Genomic DNA, 16,247 nt, shown 5'->3' on the forward strand with positions numbered 1-16,247 from the left:
AAAGCATGTGATTGAAAGAAAGCATTTCCATTATGTTCAGCTGAAAATAGTAACTTTTCATGAATATTTTAAAACTATGCGAAGAAAAATAATCTGAAAAGGAATTCAATTTAGCGACAAACTTTACCCAGATATATTGAAAATTCCACAACAATTCCTTCATATATTTCCGCTTCATCCGCTTTCCTCTTACCATAGGCCCAGGAATATAGGGATGAAAACGAAATTCTAACATTTTCTGTCCGGAAAATACAAATTTTTTTCCACAGCAATCGATTGAACAACGACGAATGAAAGCAAACGAATGTAAAATGTAAATAGGAGAAAGTAGTTTTTAGGGGGTTTTCATCATAAAATTTTTACAGCCTATTGTTAAAAATCAAATAGAAGGCCGCTAGCGATGAAAGCGGGAGTATACGAGCCCATCCATATGTAGATGAACGCCCGCAAACCATCTGGTCCTCCGCTTTTCTTCTCATATTGTTACGTTTGTTTGCAACTCTCAAATGTTAGCATTCTCGCAAAAATTTGAATGAAAAAGAAAACTCAATTTTCTACATTGACAAGTCTTTATTGAATTTCCCTCTACTCTGTGGATTTAGTGCGGAAGGCTCATATAAATAGGAGTTTTGAGATTCGGTTTGGAATTTATGGGGGCTAAATGCTCCGTTTTGGCAGTCCCAATGGGGATGGGGCTGGATGCTTGCAGGGAAATGTCGATTTTGATTCTATATATCAAAAACACTGATGAACATTGTTAGAGCTTATCGAGTTCCTTATCGGTCCTTTCCATTTTGTTTTTTCTTTCCAGGGTATCTCCGGTGACTTGCCAGATTCAATTGAAGATATCAATGGAACGTTGACCTTTAAGAATGTCTCAGCTGCCAACAAAGGAACCTACACATGCATTGCGTCCAATTTGCAGGGAAGGATTAATGCCACTATAGAAGTTGGGGTCGTGGTTGCCCCACGATTTTCAGTTGCACCTCAAGGACCGATAACCGCCCTCGAAATGGGGACTTCCTACCTACACTGTCAGGCAACAGGTGATCCAAAACCAACAATTCGGTGGGATAAAGACTCGCAGTATCTAAGCGATAATAATACTGACCAAGGTAGATTCAAGTTCTTCGAGAATGGGACTCTGCAGATCCGAGAAGTTCATCTGGAGGACGACGGGAAGTATGGTTGCACAATTGGTAACAGTGCTGGTTTGAAAAGAGAGGAGGTTCGGTTTATAGTAAAACGTAAGTTGTATTAATGCCTTTCTGCTCTCGATTGATTCTGAATAGAGTTCTTCTCCTTTACAGCGACAGAGGGTTTCGTGACAGAGGAATCAAACGATGGCTTCATGATAACACGGGCTGTATTAATCACGATGTCTGTTGCGTTCGCCTACATCATACTTGTAGTAGGCTTGATGCTTTGGTGTCGCTATCGGCGTCAGGCTCGAAAGGCTCGATTGAACTTGGCAGACAAGGAGAATGGCGACGTTGGTGACCCGAACAATAAAAATGCTGAAATCGAACCTTGCCTTCCTGATAAAAGTGGCGATGCAAACTCACGAAACAAAGTCAAAAAGGTGAACGGAAATAATAATCCCAAAGGCAGTGGGACTGAAGCGCAAAAGAGCGACGATACCATATCCAGTGTGAACTCGAAAGGCTCAAAGAAGTCAAACTCTTTTGATCAACTAGCCCTGCCCCGATCCAGCCTCATAGAACTAGTACAGATTGGTCGTAGTGACTTTGGAGACGTTTTCGTTGGGAAAATAAAATCATCTGCAATTAAAATTACCGAGGCCAGCGAAAAGGACAATGACGACAAAGTTCTGACTGAGAGTGAGGAGAGAAAGTCGAAAACTTCACTCGATGAAATTGAAGAAGTGAAAGAGGAAAATTCAGATGAGTACAAAATGGTGCTGGTCAAGGCACTGAATAAAGTGAAAGACGAAGCCGTTTGCATGGAGTTTAAGAGGCAAATCGAAATGTTCCGAGCTATTTCACATAAGGGAGTCGTAAAACTGTATGGCTTGTGCCGTGATAAGGATCCACATTATTTGATACTGGAATATACAGACTGGGTGAGTTGTTTTGGCATTTGAAGGTGGGATCGGATTACTTTATTTGGTCGATTTCTCCTTAAAGGGCGATTTAAAGCAATTCCTCCTGGCCACTGCGGGCAAAACGGCAAATCCCACCGGCAACAGTGGTACAATTCCACCATTAACCATGAGACAGACACTGGCTTTAGCTTACCAGATTGCCAGGGGCATGGATGCACTATATCGAGCACGATATATTCACAAGTAAGAAAAGCTTCTTTCGTCCTTTAAACCCTGTCCCTCATTATGTCCCATCAACCCTAATTACCAAATAAATTATATCTTTCTACTGAAATTTAAAATTTGTCCTTCCTCTTTCAATATTAAGCCTCCTGTTCGCACTCAACCGTTTCAATGCACAACATTTTATTAATTTGATTTTTTTTCCATTTTTTTTTCCGGGGGGGATTTCAATTAATTTTCTCTTAGGGATTTGGCTGCACGAAATTGTATAATTTCAAGTGACTTCGTCGTCAAAGTTTCATATCCAGCCCTTTGCAAAGATAAATACAGTCGAGAATATTTCAAGCATCGAAACACATTACTTCCAATTCGATGGCTTGCACCCGAATGTCTGCAGGAAGATGAATACACAACGAAAAGTGATATTTATTCATTCGCCGTTGTTGTATGGGAATTATTTACGCAAGCACAGAAATTGCCATTCGAGGATGTAAGCAATGAGGACTTCATTCAACGACTTCAAGCAGGACAAATTGAATGGAGTTGTGCGGAGAATACGCCGAACGATTTAAAGGAGATTTTGGTGAGTATTTGGCGTTTAATTGTAAAGAGTTTGAATTCCTCGAATCTCCTTAGTAATTTATGAATAAGGATTCTCATATTATCTATTAAAAACACTTGTTGCATGTTGGGATCTAGGAACATATTGTTTTGAAGCTTAGGAAGGATTTATTGATATAAGCCCTATACACAGGGGAAATAAAAATCTGTCCCCAAAAGGCTGGCCTTTGGTGGCTACTCACTCTCGGAATTATCAGTCACGAGAGGGCTAACGAGGCAAGACTCCGAGGTACTTAAAGGGCCCCGTTCTCGACAGAGCGCTGTCATTGACAGTGAACTATCGGTCTGACATGGGTCTAAATTTCGAGAGGGCGGTTCCTTAGTGAACACCGACGAAGACACGGGGTAGTGTTGATGAACCTAGCACACTCCAAACCCCCCTTGTGTGGTCGAAGTCGAGCAAGAACGGAGAGCTATCCTACAACCCAAAAATTTGGCGGCTTGAACGTGAAGGTCCGACTGCAAATACGGAAGAGTTTCGTCACCGCGAACATGGCTTGCAACGAGGCAAGTAAGCGCGTGTTGAAGGGGCAATTCCGTAAAGGTTCAGTGTTCGCAGGCGGAGTTCAATTTCGTCAAGTGTAGTCTCCGTGTCTTTGCGACTGGTGTGGTCCTTCCTTCGCCTTTTCCAGAGACAACCTGAAAAAAAGAATGCATCTTCTAATATGTAATATTCTCCCCTTTTCTTCCATTTTAACACCGCTCACCTTTCCTAGTATACTTCTCCCAAATTCCATTTTCCCTTCTCGACATTCGCTTACATCAACCATTTAAAAATTTTAAAAATTAATCATTTCATTTGTCGAAACCTACCACATGTTACCTTTCCCTCCCGAGGTCGACTTATTTCTCCCGATAAAACTGAGGCCATGGCAGCCAATTATAAGAAACCCAAAAAATAGAAACCTAAAAAAAACTAAAATCTCGATCGTGACGATCCAATCTTGAGTGAAGGGGCAACCCTAAGCTCATCTGTGACGAACCTGAGTCTAGACTCCACTTACTCAAGTGGGAATCAATCTAATTGGAACCCAGTCCTTAACGGACGAGTCGAAGCAGGCCCCTTCTGTCAGTATTCTTGACCTTGGACAACAATTGGCGCCACCTGCTAAGTCTAAAGTTTTGCCCATGGCTAAGCACCTGTCCACGGACCGCAAACAGCCCTCGGACAAACCGCCTCCGGGCAAATCACAACCCACGGGCTGTGCTAAGGCTGAGGGGAAAGGATCGTTCAGGGCACCTGTGGCTAGGGGGAAATCGAAGCGGCAGCGGTCCACGGAGGATCCCAACTCTTCGACTCAAAACGCAGCAAAGAGGGCTCGGCCGACAAGGGCTAGGCTTTCATTTGTAGCCAACGCTATCGAAGCGGATGGATGAGTCTTGTATGACGACACTAATCCATCCGGTTACGATACTGAACAGTGCGAACAGATTTGGAGGAAGCTCCTACTAGCTGTAAAGAATGCATCCTCGAAAGACGTTAAGTTCCGATTTGAGTTGGTAGTTGTATACCGTAAAATTTTAAGACTAAACTTTCCCAACGAAAACACGAACGGGTGGCTCAGGCAGTACTGCTCCTCCCTCAACGTGTGTGTAACGGAGGCAAATAAACCTGAAAAGGTTCTCTGAGCTGCTATCGTTCAAAAGTGCGTCCTCTGGCTTCCAGAAGAAGAGCGTAATGGTGCTGAGGTTCCGAAACAACTTGGTGTCCAGAATAACCTCAACACTTCCACGTGGATGCTGCTAGGCAGCAAAACAGAAGAGAGAGCCCATAGGCCGGAAACTTTCCTTACTAGCGGCGTTCCCGAACCCGAAGAAGGTTCGGGAACAAACGGGCTGCCAGCTCTACTACGGGCTAAGGACCGTCACGTTATAAGTGTGAGCTCCTAAAACCATTGAAGAGGGACGCGCAGTCCTCGATATCTTCATCTGAAGCGTAGATGACGTGCCATATTTCCCAAATAAATTTGCAGCATTGTATAGCGGGGACTGCACTTATCAGTCGTGGAGTCAATAGCTGCGTGGGTTGTTAGTGGGGTAGTCAGGGGCCTAAACTGACCTGTTGTATGCCAATGGAAGTGATCTACCCCGCTCTTGCATGGTAGTCTTCAGTTCCAGGTTAATTTGCTTAACGACCTATGTGACACAACACCGGCTAAACTAAGCATAAAAAGTCAACAGGGAGATAAAGAGATGGTGCTCTCCTATGACGCAGAAGACGTTCCCAGTGGAACATTCATCAGAGCTATCCAATATGCCAAAAATAAAGACATGGGAATAATTATCAGGATGTGATGTCAACGCTCAATACATATGCTGGGGAAGTTCCAACATCAATACAAAAGGATTGAGGCTACTGAAGTATATGGTAGGAACCGATCTGCAGATCCTTAATTTGGGTAATGAACCCACTTTCTTCAACGTGGTCAGGCGAGAGGTCATCGACACACACCGTGACATCCCCTGACATTGCAGCTTTGGTCGGTCCATCCACTCTATTTCGGAATACGCGCAACACAGGCAGGCGGAAAGCCTTGTGAAAGAACCTGGCGTCGCCCTTATGAAGTGGGACATGAAAACCCTAGTAGGGCTCTTACTGGGACACTGCTCCTTAAATTACCATATGGAAAAGATATGTATATATACAAATTGTCTCTTAGTATATAATAACAATGTTTGAATATTGCATGACTGGTCAAAAGTGAACACCGATCTTGTATTTAAACTTGGTTTGATGGTCAGGACTCCGTATTTGGTTTATTTTTCAGGGTCCCGTGCGGGCCCACCCATCGGAAGAGACACGTGAATTTGGTACAATGACACGTGACCCCCCCCCCCCCCCCCTGCACAGGTCAACGGAGCCCTTCGATGGAGCTTCAAGATTTGTGGGTGAACCTTCACGACCAATTTCACCATCCTTTTAGGTTTTTGGGATAGCTCTCCGCTCTTGATCGTCTTCGGCCACAAAAGATGGTCTTTTGACCAGCGATAAACCCATTTTGTCATTACACAAGTCTTTATGCTTCTGGAATAACCCTTGCAGTGTATCTCAGCATCCTCGAGATGCTTGACGACTACAACCAGCGCTATATTTTCCTCATAACGCAATGCGATGGCTCCGGAACCGGAAGATTAAGAATATTGTTGTTTATGATGTTCCGCAGCAGACCCTCCGTTCTTGAAAAGCTGTTAACAATAGCTGCAAAATAGGTGGGAATATCAATCTTCGGCATAGATTCCCGTATTAGGTTCCCCCATGGGTTTACGTCCGCTTCCGAACAAAGCCCTTTAAACCATTTTCTCTTGCTCCATTGGATGGCGAGCTTGGGGGGGTTACGGGCTCGCAGTTGAGATAGAACCTCATCTCAAAAGGTGCATTTCTTTCTCTGCTAGTCCGCTCAACGATCCAAGCGATGAGCCTATCGGCAATTACCCTTTCAGGCATATTTTTTAAATTCAGACTTGGCGAGGTGTAACAGTTGCATACATGCTGCATATATCCCGTATATTTTCGCCCACTATGTCTGTCGGTTAGACGCGCTTTTTTCTGAAAGAGTTACATCTACTGACACGAAATTTGGTGGAAAGGTGGGAACTGTGAACAACCACGCTGCAGTGAATTACATTACTGCACTTTGAATTTAAAGGGGGGTCCTCAGATACGTAATAGAAGGGTGCAACATTTTTTCCACCAAACATAGCCATGTGGGGTATCAAATGAAAGGTTTCGATTAGTAATTTTTATAAAAAATATTAGTTTTTACATTTGTTTCAGAGGTGAGGAGTGTGGGGGCCTGAAAGGGGTCAATTCCTTTATGGACTCTTTCTCGGAAACTACCTAATTGGAAAATTTGAAAAAAATTATGGTAGTCCTCGTACATAGTACCGAGGCTTCAAAATTTTTCTAATAAGATATATGCTCAAATAGTAGTATATTACTATATTTACTTAAAGCCCCCTTAAGTTCATCCTAGATCTAGTAAGACAGATTTTGATAGGAGATACCATACTGGAAAGTTTGGTATAAATCCTACTATTATTACCCTATTATTACCCTTTTTACCTGTATCTTCACCTTTCATGGCATTCATTAAGCTTTTCTGAACGATGGATCACAGCCTCAATGATTGTTCCCTCTGTCTTAGATTTTCAATGAGGGGCGACCCTTGAGGGACCCTTCGTTCCTTGATATCCTTCGGCCATTATCTTGGAGGATGTGTACGAGTTTGTGGGGTCAAGGAGGAGAAGAAAAGAAGGAAGTTCTACAGTTAAAGAAATTACCTAAAATACATGGCATATGTATTTAAGCGAAAAATTTTACAATGCTGGTGCCATTACAACCATCGATAATGCAGATAAAATATACATCTATAAATTTAGAGAAGCGACAAGAAGAGAAAATGGAAATATGAAGATTTCGATTAAGATTTGGCACAAGGAAAATAAATATGGGAAATGAGAGCTTTCAAAAGGAGGTCATTTTTAAGGTTTTGTTTGTAAAACATTTCATTTATCGAAACCACCTACCACCTGTTACCTTTTCCTGCCGAGATCGACTTGCTTTCCCCGATAAAACTGATGTCATGGAAGCCAACTATGAAAAACCAAAAAAAACTATTAAAAAACTAAAATTTAATCTCCATCGTGGCGCTACTACCTGGAATGAAGGGGCAGCCCTAAGCTCATCGGTGGAAAACTTGAGTCTAGACTCAAATTCTCCACTTATTCAAGTGGGAACCAAACTAATTGGGACCCAGCCCTTAACGGACGAGCCGAAACAGGCTCTTGACCCCGGGCTCCAATCGGTGCCACCTGCTAAGGCTAAAGCGCTGCCCATGGATGAGTACCTGGGGGCGAGCAAACCACCTCCAGGCAAACCGCCTCTGGGAAAACCACCTCCAGGCAAATCACAACCAAAGGGTTGTGTCAAGGTTGAGGGGAAATGATCGTTCAGGGCACCTGTGGCTAAGGGGAAATCGAAGCAGCAGCGGTCCACGGACGATCCCAACTCTTCGACACAAAATGCAGCAAAGAGGGCTCGGCCGGCAACGGCTAGGCCTTCATTTGTAGCCAAGGCTATCGAAGCGGATGGATGAGTCTTGTATGACGACACTAATCCATCCGGTTACAATATTGAGCAGTGCGAACAGATTTGGAGGAAACTCCTTCTAGTTGTAAGGAATGCATCCTCGCAAGACATTAAGCTTCGCTTTGAGTCAGTAGGTGTATACCGTAAAATATTACTGCTAAACTTTGCCGACGAAAACACGAAGGATGTGTGCGACTAACCCTGAAAAGAATCTCTGAGTTGCCTCTGGCTTCCAGAAGAAAAAGGTAATGCTGAGGTTCTGGAACAATTTGGTGTCCAGAATAACCTCAACACTTCCACTTGGATACTGCTAGACATCAAAACAGGAGAGAGAGCCGATAGGCTGGAAATTTTCCTTACTATCACCGTTCCCGAACCCGATGTCAAAAAGGTTCGGGTACAAACGGGCTGCCGACTCTACTACGGGCCAGGGACCGTCAGGTGTCGGCTCCTAAAACCATTGAAGGAAACGCGTAGCCCTCGGCATCATCGTCTGAAGCGTGGATGAGGTGCCCAAATAAATTTGTAGCATTGTAAAGCGGCGACTGCACTTATCAGTCGTCGGATCAATAAATGCAAGACATTTATATACCTTATACAAAAACCGTGGGTTGTTGATGGGGTAGTCAAGGGCCTAAACTTCTAACATATTGACCTGTTGTATGCCAATGGAATTGATCGACTCCGCTCCTGCATGGTACTCCCAAAAGACTTCCAGGCTAATTTGATTAACGGCTTATGTGATGGCGAAACCACATCGGTTAAACTAACCATAAAAAGTCAACAGGAAGATAAAGAGATACTATGGTGCTCTGCATATTTCCTCTATGACGCAGAAGAAGTTCCCAGTGGAACATTCATCAAAACTATCCAATATGCCAAAAGTAAAGGCATGGGAATAATAGCAGGATGTGATGTCAACGCTCACCACATATGCTGGGGAAGTTCTAGCATCAATGCAAGAGGATCGAGACTACTGGAATATTTGGTAGGAACTGATCTGCAGATTCTTAATTTGGACACTGAACCCACTTTCTTAAACGTGATCAGGCGAGAGGTCATCGACATCACGGTGGCATCCCCTGACAGTGCAGCACACAACAATTTCCTAAGGACCAAAGTGAGCAGATGTTTTTTGAACCACTTGCAAGGGTACTAATTGTGGCGATAATAGGCACTATGCCATCCAGACCCGAAGCTTTGTTGTATCCTATTCTACCGCAGATCTCGAGTCGCAATCTCTGACGACTGGTGGTATTGCCGTCACATTCAGGTGTCGCTGGAGGCTGTCAGTGCCTTCTTCTTGCTGGAGGAATAATTCCTGGATGAGTTTCAACAAGGGGATAGGACATTGGTCTCTTATGGTTCTATAGGCACTCCCCCACGGATTTACGTCCGCTTCCGAAGAGAGCTGTTTAAAACATTTCCTCTGGCTGTGTTGGATGGAGAGGGGGCTTGCGATTGAGCCAGAGCTCTTTTCCAAAAGGTGTTTACATTACTTTCGTTGGCCAGAACTGTATCCAACTGCGCCAAAGCGGCTAATAAACTGCTCCCTTGGCATTTGCTTCTCTGCTACCCCACAAGGGTCCAAGCATTGAGGTCACCAGTAATTACTCTTGAACTACGTCGCCTTGCGTCAAGAATAAGGTTGTCAAACATTTTTTTTTTAAGTGGTATAGTGGCAGATTTGACGAGGCGTAACAGCTGTACACATATAATCCGTATATTTTCGACCACTCTATCTGTCTGCCACACTCACTTTTCTCAGAAAGGGTTACACCTATTCACATAAAATTTGGTGCAATGGTAGAAAGTGTGAATTCCCACACTGCGGTGAATTATATTGCAGCATGTTGAGCTTAAGGGGAGTCCCATATACATAAAAGGGGAGTGTACAATTTTTTTCACCAAACAGCCATGTGTGGTATCAAATGAAAGGTTTCGATTAACAATTTTTGTTAAAAAATATTAGTTTTGACATTTGTGTCAAAGGCGAAGAGTACGGGGGTCTGAAAGGGGTCAATTACTTCATGGACTCATTCTTAGAAACTACCTAACTTGAAAATCTGAAAAATTATGGTTGTCCACGCACATAGTACCGAGGCTTCAAAATACTCTCTCATAAAATATATGTTGAAATAAAGTTAGTAACTAGATTTTGAAAATTTACTGGAAACCTCCCTTAAGTTCATCCTAGATCAGATAAGTTCTAATAGGAAGCATCGTAATGGAAAGTTTGGTAGAAATCCCACTATTATTGACAAAGTTATAGTGGGTCAAAGTTGTCTCTTTCGCTTGACAGTTCAATTATTTTTGTTTCAAGCTGTATGAAAAGTAATTCCTCCGGATCATTATTCTGTTCTTCATTAATCTTAACAGGTATGGTATCCTCATCTTTCATGGCATTCATTAAGCTTTTGTTAACGTATCTTTTGACTGCTAGGAACATCGAAGGAGATCTCATAATTAAGGAGTTCTTCGTAAGGGGGTCCATTTTCGGCACCTGGCATACTTCCTCACTTGAGAAAATGCGGTGGCTGTTATGATCGGCTTTGTCTGCTAGCGATGTCATTTCAGCGCATCCTTCTTAGCCTTCCTACTGGTGTTGTTGGTAGGATTGTGAACACTTTCTTCTCATTTGGGCAACGTCGATGGTCCGTTGGCCATCGGCTGAGAGCTCGTTGGTTCATTTCTAAAAGTTGTCAGTGTTGGGTTTTCCGAACGTAGGACTTCAAACAGATAAAGGAGATAAATGTGGTTGATTGTATGTGAATTCATTAGATAGGTGGGGACATTCATCTGTACTTACTAGGACTACTAGTGGAACAAGGAAATAACCGATATACGGTCAAGGCCTGCCTTATTAAGGAACTCCAGACATCCTGATATTGTGTCGAGATCCTCCAATTCGATATACCTAAAAGGTGTTTGGCGCCCTGGCCTACGCCATCTCTCCAGCTGAGATAGGGTCTGCCACCTGTTCTTATCTCTTATAGATTTTCCGGGCTGTTTCATCCTTACCCATACGGATTAATTGACCCGCCCATCGCAACCTATTGAGCCGGATTTTATCCACAACCAGACGGTAAATTTCGTCGTTACATAGTGTTACATCGACGTAGTTTTCCTCCCCGCTTTCGAAATTTGGAGATTCAAATTTCAAATTTGAGTCGTGAAGCTTCGGCCATGGAAAGGAAATTTATCGTTGTGGCTGCACTGTTCCGCTTTGCCGCGCAACATGGCGGGGAATCTTTGGAGCAGGAAAGACGAAGAGCCGGGGAGATTGAAATGTGATGACGGAAAGTAGGCGTATGTTGCGTCGCAAGTTTTATAACAAAGTTGTTTCGGGATTTTCTGTGACCTAACAGACTGATGGCGATTTATGCGGCAGGGGGTGAACAGTTAGTTTGTGGTGGGCCGCCGCAGGGCCACCATGTCATCTGTCCCCCCGTGAAAAGGAAAGAAAGATGGGGTCCAGTCATCGCATAGGTGCCAGAATCAGTTCAGGGCTAGTCCTTCCCCGTCCATCCCGCGCGCGGTAGTTTTTTTGTGATTTTGTCCTCTTATTAGGCCATTTGGTATTTTAGCTCCTTTGGTGAAGAAACTTTCGGTGGTATCAACCTGCCTCGAGACTCCACGTCTCTATTGGAGTAGTTCCCCGGGTGGATTTAGTTTTTTTGACTATTGAGTATAGGCAGGTGAGTAAAATCTTTGTGTCCTCACAGGAAGATGATTGTTGTGAACCAAGACCCCCGACCCCCATCTCGCCGAACTGTTAGCATTCGGGTTAGCTCCAGAACGTGCCATCAGATTCCATACATTATCTGATACAGTCGGTGTTCACGACTGGCAAGCCTGTTAGGTGAGTTTGGTTGGGTGAAAGGTTCATTGTGTCTGGGTCGCTTTCCTGTAGATGTCGAATTCAAAATCTGGATTATTTTTAAGTCCAGAAACGATATCTCCCCTTCCTTCTCGATCTCCATGGTGAACTCGATGTTCCTGTGTGCTCGGTTGAGCTCCTCAAGGATTGTTCCTGCTTCTTCCCTTTCGTCCACGTATCTGATCCAGAATCTCGGGAGTGCTCCAGTCTCCTCGAGTTCATTCTCTAATTTCTCCATAAATACCTCGCATAGCAGCGGTGAGAGGGGGTTGCCCATTGTTGGCCCGGAGGTTGTTTTATAAAATTTATTCCTGAATGTGAAATATGATTCACTCATGCATGTGAAAGCCAGTTTTTTATACAGTTTAGCCTTCTTCCTCCATTCGGATGAATTTTCGTCTGTTGTGATTTATTCTTCGAACAAGTATAGGGCTTCCTTCATTGGTACGCTTGGGAACAGCGCTTTTACGTGGAAGGATACTTGTATTTCATCACTTTGTATACCCCGGCCTCGTTGAGTCTGGTAATGTCTTCTTTGTCGTTTGCCATTGTCCGAGTTCCGATTTTAGGGTCAGCCTTTTGAATTCTTACAAGAGCCACTTCGGATTTCTTTATTTATTTTGGGGAGGCATTCGATTCTAGGCAGAGGTGGGTTAGGCATTCTCAGTTCGGCTGCTTTCTTAATAATGGGTTTGCATTCAGGCAGAGGATTTTCCACTCTTTTAACAGAGTCTGGTAAAGGGCCCTTCCTGATGATGTGAAACTTATCTTTTTCTAACTTTTTGCGTACCAAGTCGCCGTATGCTCCTTTGTCCATGATGACCACTGCGTTTCCTTTGTCTGCTGGTATGTAGAAAATGGGTTCCTCTTTCAACTATTTAGTGGTTTTGTGGTGGTTGGACGATGCCATTCGCTTGGTGAGGGTTAGTAGTCACCTAGTTTCTTCTCGGGTACTGGCTTTTTCTTCTTGTGAAGTATATTTGGTCCCTACCTCGATGTCAATTACGATGTCCTCTTTGGGGAAAGTCGAGTCTCTTATGGCGAAGTTCAAGTCTGTATTGAGAAGTGAAAACTGTTCTTGGGAAAAGCGTTCGTTGGATTTGTTGATCACATAGTTGGGTATGAATTCTTCCTTCGGTTTCTCTATTGCATCCTGTCTCGCTTGTGTTGTGTTGAGCGCCTTTAGTTTCTTTTCCAATATGGTCCTCTTTCTGGCCTTTTCGTAGGTGTCCCTGCTCTATTATATGTCTGGCAACCGCAGACTTTATTTGTGGGTTAATCTTATTTTTAGCGGATTCAGCCCCCTTTATGTATTCTAACACCATGGTGTGGACTAGCCGTTTAGTTTAACCTACATAAATCTTGTCGCAGCCTGGGCAGGGAATCTTATAAACGCCGCTTCTTTTTAGTACACTATTTTTTGTCCTTGACTGATTGTAACTGGGTCCTAACCACTCCGAGGTGACCTTTAATCCAGGTTTGTGTAGCCGCCTTTTGATGTTCTGCGACTGACACGAGTAGGTTAATGTTATCCATTGCCTAGGTTCTGCGTTCGCCTCCTGAAGGGGTCTTGAAAGTCGCTGTCTTGAGGCCTGTCGTAGTTGTTTTTTGATCCGGTTTTCGATGAGGTTCTTGTTGTATCCGTTTTTCTTGGCTGTTTCCAGGATGTAGTTTACTTCTTTATTTCTTCTCCCCTCTGTTTGGTTGGTTGACAGCCTTGGTGAGGGTGTTGGTGTCAAGGTGATGCAACAGCGTAGCAATAGGTTATGGAATGATTAAGAATATCGAAGAAAATGCGGGGGAGCCACGACGTAGGTGGAATTGTAAACTGGAATAATCATTCATAAGAGTAGAGAGAAGAAGGGACGTTAGTGGCAATTTCGGGAAAGGTTTGGGAGGAATAGGCCATTTAAATTTGGGATTGATTGTAACAATAAGAGTAGACAATATAACTATGAAGATTACGAATGAGATTTGGCACTTTTGACATTTATCAACACAGGGTTTTTCAACTTACACTAATCATAGAAATAAGGTTTTGTACTGCATTCCTAACATTTTTTTTATATTCTGATTCATCTATAGACATCATGCTGGAACGAACGTCCAAAAGAGCGACCAAGCTTTAGCCAACTGTGTACAGCTTTCAGTAAATCAATGAAAACTGCAAGTGATAATTAAACATTTTTCGCATGAAACGATTTAGTTTTAAGGATGCCTAATACCAACGAAATCATTTTCAATAGACAATTGACACTTTTCCTCACAGAAATTAATTACTTGATATAATCTTTCCACGACTCAATTACCGACCGTTTACATCCAACCGATTGACCGCTCAAGGGCGGGGCAAGGAGATGAATTGTAAATGAATAAATATATATTCCCAATGTTTTGAAATTCGGCGCTCCTATTAACGAAGGATTCAAATTATAAAAAATACCTTAAAGTACATTTATAAATGCTTCCCGCCTTTCCATGACATTTAAAGTTTCTCGTAAATCTCTTTCTTAAGACTGTTGTACATCTAAAAATTATATAGAGTTCTAAGGATTTCTCCAGCACTGCCATCATTTTCATTGGGAATAGCTCTTCCATTTGTTTCTTTCGCAAACTTCCAGAACAAAAGTAAAACCAGAAAAAGAGTGTACTTCACCAACAAAGAACAAAGTTCTTTCAAAAAAACAAAGTTTTACTTTACCGAGAAAGTATCAATTCATAATAAATATAATTAAGTAAAAGTCTATTGATTTTTGGTAGTAAATAATTGTATAATTAAGATAAAAACAAACCGAGAGAGTAAGGCTATAAATAAAAACAAAACAAGAACAACAAATTATGATATGCATTTTTTCAATATCACAAATATTATTTTCGAGGCATTTTCTAAATGATATGCAATGTAAAAACATTTTTCATTATAAGGTTATGCATTTTATGATAAATTAAGTTAATGATTTTTAAAATGTATTTTTAAATTACTATTTATTTTATAAATAGAGTATTTTCAACTATATATTATATATAAATCTCGATTTAAAATTGAAATGAATCTTAAAAAGGTCGATATTAATGTAATTTTTAAGACAGATGAATCTAGACTTCTGCGAAATAAATGCAAGAGTGCGAGATGAAAAGTTAAATATAAGCAAACAAAAAAAAAACACAAAAAACATTTCTATCGAATGTTAGATATTTGTCAAATAATTTTTTCGTAACTGGATCAGTCATAGTACTAAAGATAACAAATTAACAATCCGAAAACTTCCAAAGAAAGTCTTCGTAAATAAAGGAAATTATTGGCTTAGCTCGTTTTTAAATAAAAAACATAAGCCCAACTTCTTTGTTTCTTCAAATGGATATTCTTATCTGAAACAGTTCGATAAAATTTATTTATATTTTTTTTTATATTTTTTTTCGATCAAAATAAAATGAAAAATTGAACTAAATTTATTAATCGTGAAAAAATAAATCTGTTTATATTCTAGTCAGAAAGAATTATTGAATTATTCGATGCTAAATAGAAAAATAAGAAAGAATAAAATGAAAATCAGAAGAAACAGATGAGGAAATTTTGTTAACATTTAATGGTGAATAAGATCTTAAATGCAAATAGAATCTTTTAAGTGTAGATGAAGAAAAGAAATAACAACATCAAATAATTTTCTTTAGTTTTTTTCTAAAGAAAATCATTTTTACTTTTGTATGTTAAGATGCAATAAAAATTTAAAGAAATTAATTGAAAAAGGAGATTGTTTTGAATCAAAAAAAAAATACTTTACTCAAAGTCGACATCGATAATATCAGAAAGAACTTCTACATAATGTTCAGCTTGTCTGTTGAATTCCTTCAGCCCTACATGCATTTGTTTCGAGTTGCTTGGTAATCATTCTTTCTGGCCTGAAACTGGAGGCCTTTAATCTAACCGCGCTGCGTCGTGTAAGTCCATTGGTGGTGGAGTCCTAATTGCAATTAAAGATCAACTCGTCGAACTCGTCTTTGATTGTATTGCCCCACTTGTCTCCTCGTCCATCACCTACCCGTATACAGTATCTTGTGTCTACGTCCTATGTGCTAGCCCTTCCTGCTTGTACAAAGAATTGTTTGACAGTTTGTCGAAACTCCTTACTGCCAAATTGCCTTTTCTCCCTTTCATCTTCTGCGCAGATTTTAAACTCCCCATGTCAATTGGCCTATTCGTTTTAACACATCGTTCAATAAGTCCCAGGACTAGCGTAGAAATGGCGCTAATAATGCCATTTATATACCAAGGTTCAGAAGTACCAACCTTCAGATAAGATGTGTCAAAATTTGATGTAATTCGAAACATAACCAAGAAAGCTTTAGTGGTTAAACTGACGCTACCTTTG

At 41.5% G+C, this 16,247-nt stretch overlaps 1 protein-coding gene across 1 annotated transcript in view; it reads left to right on the forward strand.

Moving 5' to 3' along the window:
- Positions 1-15,618, forward strand: part of LOC119655514 (tyrosine-protein kinase-like otk) — a 151,985-nt gene extending 136,367 nt beyond the window's left edge. Inside the window, exons 5-9 of the mRNA XM_038061423.1 lie at positions 812-1,247; positions 1,311-2,083; positions 2,148-2,308; positions 2,534-2,870; positions 13,963-15,618. Of these exons, the coding sequence (XP_037917351.1) occupies positions 812-1,247; positions 1,311-2,083; positions 2,148-2,308; positions 2,534-2,870; positions 13,963-14,058 (1,803 nt within the window). The 3' untranslated portion in view covers positions 14,059-15,618. The remainder of the gene's footprint in view (positions 1-811; positions 1,248-1,310; positions 2,084-2,147; positions 2,309-2,533; positions 2,871-13,962) is intronic.
- Positions 15,619-16,247: the final 629 nt, after the last annotated feature.

Source organism: Hermetia illucens, chromosome 4 (genome assembly GCF_905115235.1).
Source record: "Hermetia illucens chromosome 4, iHerIll2.2.curated.20191125, whole genome shotgun sequence".
Lineage (NCBI taxonomy): Eukaryota > Metazoa > Arthropoda > Insecta > Diptera > Stratiomyidae > Hermetia > Hermetia illucens.